This window comes from Notothenia coriiceps, unplaced genomic scaffold (assembly GCF_000735185.1).
Source record: "Notothenia coriiceps isolate Sejong01 unplaced genomic scaffold, NC01 NC01_scaffold00030210, whole genome shotgun sequence".
NCBI classification, from domain to species: Eukaryota; Metazoa; Chordata; class Actinopteri; order Perciformes; family Nototheniidae; genus Notothenia; species Notothenia coriiceps.
In genome coordinates, this window is record NW_011362911.1 from 251,499 (window position 1) to 257,048 (window position 5,550).

General features: G+C 46.6%; 1 protein-coding gene across 1 annotated transcript in view; it reads left to right on the plus strand.

Annotated features, from left to right (window-relative positions):
* The first annotated feature begins 2,019 nt into the window (after window positions 1-2,019).
* The window catches only part of LOC104959305 (serine/arginine repetitive matrix protein 2-like), a 10,247-nt gene continuing 6,716 nt past the window's right edge, over window positions 2,020-5,550 (plus strand). Inside the window, exons 1-4 of the mRNA XM_010787172.1 lie at window positions 2,020-2,366; window positions 2,729-3,031; window positions 3,391-3,693; window positions 4,706-5,011. Coding sequence (XP_010785474.1) covers window positions 2,108-2,366; window positions 2,729-3,031; window positions 3,391-3,693; window positions 4,706-5,011 — 1,171 coding nt within the window. The 5' untranslated portion in view covers window positions 2,020-2,107. The remainder of the gene's footprint in view (window positions 2,367-2,728; window positions 3,032-3,390; window positions 3,694-4,705; window positions 5,012-5,550) is intronic.

The window sequence follows — 5,550 nt, forward strand, 5'->3', positions numbered from 1 at the left end:
GGTAGAGACTGTAATAACATTACAGCAAATAGAAGTCTCTAAGGCAGAATAGAAGAAGGTATAAAAATTAAACCAAGAGCGTATAGATCAAGTTCGTTCTGGCAGGCTGCGGGTCGCTGGGCCACGAGCAGACACGTCTCTTACCAGCTCGCGGACTGTGTGCCGGCCGTAGATACGACTTGAGTCTGATGGTATCTTGGGTTAAATTTTTTACCTTCTTAGTCGTGCCTAGAGACTTATTTGAGACAATTGATGTTAAGTTCGTTACGTGTGTTAGTAATGTTAAACTCTGTCAGCTCGTTTAGTCAAAGTAGTTATAGGCAATTATTGTTCATGTCTGGTCAACTTTCACTCTATTGTTACGTGTAAATTTGTATGGGTTACTACGTTCTCTAGATTGTCGTCGTCCAGTTCATGAGGTCAGTCAACCCCGAAACTTGTACTTGCGAGAAGACGGTTAGGTAAAAAAACGTCGTCGGAGAAATTTGGTATAAACAATTTGAGTAGGAAGAGGGGGCGGGAGTCACGGCGGCTCCCACCTCGAGTCACGGCGCTACCTCTTCCCGCACTTCCACTTCCGCCCGAGATCGTAGTGCGACCTCCGGGTCCACAAGCCCTTCGGGTACGGGGCTCAGTGGACCTTCTCTCCGCTGCTGTCGGACTTCAGGTCGCTCCCGGTCCAGGAGTGCGTGGAGTCCTTGGTGAAGGTCGACCTGTACTGGAGGCAGTCGTTCCTCGTGTGTCCTTGGATGTCGTAGCACCGGCTCTTGCGGTCGCCGTGGTTCTCGCGGCTCTAGGGGCACCACCAGGACCCAGTCATGGCCCCAGTTAGAGTACGTTTGTTGCCAAGTCAAATTCTATTCTAGTTTAACTTGAAATAAATAGTCCGTAAATCTCGTCGTTGGCCCGGTCTCAATTTTTGTCCTAAATGTGTGCCATTTTTATTTCTGTTTTATCTTATTTTGTAATTTTATTATTATGTTTGCAAAAATTTTATTTCATTAACACTCGACTTTTGTTGTGACTAGTAGGGAATGTTGGTAGTAATTATTGTATTATTGATTATTGTAATGATTGGATCATTACAATTACAATTAATTATTGGATTATTGTCAAGGTAGTATGAAATCAAAATCGAGACACACGACTATAAAGGAGCAACACAAACGGAAGTCTGCACGGGCCGGGGGGACGGTCACGGGTCATGGACCTCCACAAGCGGGACTTGTAGTTCGATAGGACCGTCCGGGGTGACTTCGCGCGCGCGAGTGGATGTAGCGCGCGAGTGCGAGCGTGCGGGGGTGCGGCGTTGACCGCCGAGTCCAGACGCGTTTTTAGGTACGCTGCTCCTTTCCTCGAGCTGCAGCCGCTTCGAGTAGCTGCCCGGCCATTCATGGTCAAGTCCAGGCCGCGGCCTTTGTGGGGACCCCCCCAGCCTCTGGGAGACCAATTGGCCTGATTTGGGCAGTAGCGGTTCTTGGGATGTCACTCAACCTGGAGTCCTAAATATGTCGTCGCACTCGCAGAATTGAAGGTTGTCATTATTTTCCTCCCGAGAAAAATTGGCACAACTTGGCCACAGTCTTTAGTCTTTGTCCAAGGTAGTGGGTCCATCGAACTGTGCATTGCTCATTAAAACTGAACACAACACCACGTATGTATTTCCCATTTTGTTTGTAAAGTTTTCGTCTACTTTTATAAATTCTTTTGATGTCATTGTTATTTTCTATTGATTTTGTATATCATTACTTCTTACCACCATCAAAGTGACCCTAAACACAGTAGAGATCTTGACTTCTGTTAACTACAATTCAAGCAATGCACACAATCATTACAATTTGAGACAGTCGAGCAAATCAGTTTCATCAATATCCGTTAATAACAAGTACAGACCAGTTGAAAGTGAGATAACAATGCACATTTAAACATACCCAATGATGCAAGAGATCTAACAGCAGCAGGTCAAGTACTCCAGTCAGTTGGGGCTTTGAACATGAACGCTCTTCTGCCAATCCATTTTTTTGCAGCAGCCTCTTTAAACCATATTTGTTAAACTCATCCTTCTCCCCCGCCCTCAGTGCCGCCGAGGGTGGAGCTCAGTGCCGCGATGGAGAAGGGCGTGAAGGTGAAGGCGGGCTCTAGCATCACGCTGGAGGCCCAGGTGTTCGGGAAGCCCATGCCCCGAGTCACCTGGAAGAGAGGCGACGACAGCCTGAAGTCCAGCGAGGGCCAGGTCCTCACGCACCTCAGGAACCACTTCCAGCTGGACATGACCTCCGTCAGCAAGGAGCACACAGGAACCTACAGCATCGTGGCCGAGAACGCCAGCGGCACCAAGAGCGCCGAGATCCCCGTGGTGGTCCTGGGTCAGTACCGGGGTCAATCTCATGCAAACAACGGTTCAGTTTAAGATAAGATCAAATTGAACTTTATTTATCAGGCATTTAGAGCAGCAACCGGGCCAGAGTTAAAAACAGGATTTACACACGGTAAAAATAAAGACAAAATAGAATAAAACATTAAAATAATAATACAAACGTTTTTAAAATAAAGTAATTGTGAGCTGAAAACAACACTGATCATCCCTTACAACCATCATTAATAACATAATAACTAATAACATTACTAACCTAGTAATGTTAATGTTAATTAATAACCTAATAACAGTTCCATCATACTTTAGTTTTAGCTCTGTGTGCTGATATTTCCTCGTTGTGTTTGCCTTCAGACGTGCCCGGCCCCCCTGCCAGTGCCCAGTACCTGGAGGTGTTCGCCCTGAACATCAAGCTATCCTGGCAGCCCCCCCTGAAGGACGGCGGCGCCATCATCACCAACTACATCGTGGATAAACGTGAGACCAGCCGCGCCAACTGGGCTCAGGTCTGCGCCAAAATCCATGCCGACGAGAAGGAGCTCGACGTCGGGAAGCTCATCGAGGGCCGGGAGTACCAGTTCAGGATCCGGGCCGAGAACACCTGGGGGGTCGGAGACCCTCTGGTTACCGGACCCGTCATCGCCAAGAACCCCTACAGTGAGTTGGACTCAGGATTTATACAGCAGCGTGAGCGTCTGTAACTTCCAACAGTAATAAAGGAGGGCTCTTTTACCGTGTTGAACCGGTGTCAGAATCAGAAACAGGTTCATCACCAGGTAGCTTGACACGTACGAGTAATTTGACTTGGTGTTGTGGTGCATACATAAAGGTAAAACAAACATTTCAAAAGCAGATAGAAAACTATTTTAAGAAAACTACAGTAACAATAAAAAATAATAAAACATATAGTAATGAAGAATGGTGTAGTTTCACTGGGATTGTGTCATCTCTAGAACTGGTGACACATTCTTATTATGGACCTCTTTACGGATCTAAACCCTGTGGTGTCCCCCCAGATGTTCCCGGCCCCTGCGAGGCGCCTTTGGTCACCAACGTGACCTGCGACCGCATGACGGTGAGCTGGAAGGAGCCTGCGGACGACGGGAAGTCCCCCATCGTGGGCTACATGCTGGAGAAGAAGGAGGCCAAGGACCTGAACTGGACCAAGCTGGGCAGGAAGATCCTGACCGAGCGAAGCATCGAATACACCGGCCTGACCGAGGGCACCGAGTACGAGTTCAGGGTCAGCGCCGTCAATGAGGCCGGGCAGGGCAAGCCCAGCGAGCCGTCCGCCACCACCACCGCACAGAACCCCATCAGTGAGTCCTTTAAATACTTACACTCATAACCAGTTACATGTCGATTTATAAAGTAACCTGATTACTTTCCGTTACTTTTGGATTGCCTCAATATCAAATGCTGTGCCAATAAAAACACGAGAAAATAAATAACAATAGGATGATTTTTCCCTTAGTGTTTTTATTCTTACTTTTGCTGTAGTAGGTGCACATACTGTAACTGGTACGCAGGTAGGCATGTGCGGCAACAATCTGAAATGCGTACCGTCTCTTGTGTCACAAAGCGCATTTGCGTACCGACGTACTTGTGAAGCTTTTCCAGAAGGCGGTTAGATCACCGGACGACAGTATCGGTCTCACCCCCCCCCCACACCCCACCCCCCTGTGTCGATAGAAATCAACACGTAATGAAATAAGACCCCACGGTTTGATGATTGATAGGTGTGTGGGCTGTCTTTCATTTTGACACACAGAACGTTATAATAAACATACTGTATGTTAAATGGATATATCCGCCTTCTTTCATTTATCTTTCCATTCCCACAACAATATACATAAAGAAAGTGGCATATTTTGGACATAGTTCGAATGGTGGTTATTCTGATTAATTCATTTTTAAGCTGTGATTAATCTGATTAAAAATGTTAAACGTTTGACAGCCCTAGTTTTTATCAATAACTGTAGTAATAGTGATAGTTTACAGATGCTGTTAAAGCTAAATACATCATTCAAAAGCAGATTGTATTTCTGTTTAATAAATCAGGTCTCCACCTGCTGCATTAAAGAAGAAGAAGAAGTATTCTAAACTTAAACTATAAAGAAGGATCATTCAGTACGTCCACCTACATTTTTGGAATGTAATCGAATACAGTTACCTTCTTTTATTGTCCTGATGACGTTATCTTGTTACATGTAACCCGTTAATCCCCAAGCCTGTATATATATAAATATATATATATTTATATATATATAAAGGCGTAGTGCTGTACCACATGTTTCTCCGTGTACAAACTAACCTGTGGATGTGCTGCAGCTCCCCCCGGCCCCGTGGTGAACCCCACCATGACCAACACCACCAACAGCACCATCAGCCTCTCGTGGACGGAGCCCTCCAGCAACGGGGGAAGCCCCGTCCTCGGGTACTTGGTGGAGAGCAGGAAGGGCGAGGCCAAGGACTGGGTGCGCTGCAACGTGCCCAGGAACCTGCATGACACCGCCTACACCATCCAGAACCTGGAGCACCGGGCTCAGTACCAGTGCCGCGTCACCGCCGTCAACAAGGTCGGCTTCGGAGAGCCGGCGGAGGTCCCCGGGAAACACGAGGCCAAGGACATCATCAGTACGTACCTCAGCATCTGGGACATTTCATATTCCACTCGTCACACACTAATGTATATTTCATATCCTGCTTTAGATGTGGTTTATTGTAAATGTGCTTCATGGATACTTTCATGATATTTTATTTCTGTTTGGATTCTCTTTTCATTTCTCGAACGCTTTGTCTTTTTATGACGCTGCAAACATCAGGATCAATAAAGTACTTCTTATCGTAGAGACATTTCTAACCTAAATCAGCTGGTTGATGGTAGAACCACAGAACCACAGAACCACAGAACCACAGAACCACATGCACAGAACCACATAACCACAGAACCACATGCACAGAACCACAGAACCACAGAACCACATGCACAGAACCACATAACCACAGAACCACATGCACAGAACCACAGAACCACAGAACCACATGCACAGAACCACATAACCACAGGACCACAGAACCACAGAACCACAGAACCACATGCACAGAACCACAGAACCACAGAACCACAGAACCACAGAACCACAGAACCACAGAACCACATGCACAGAACCACA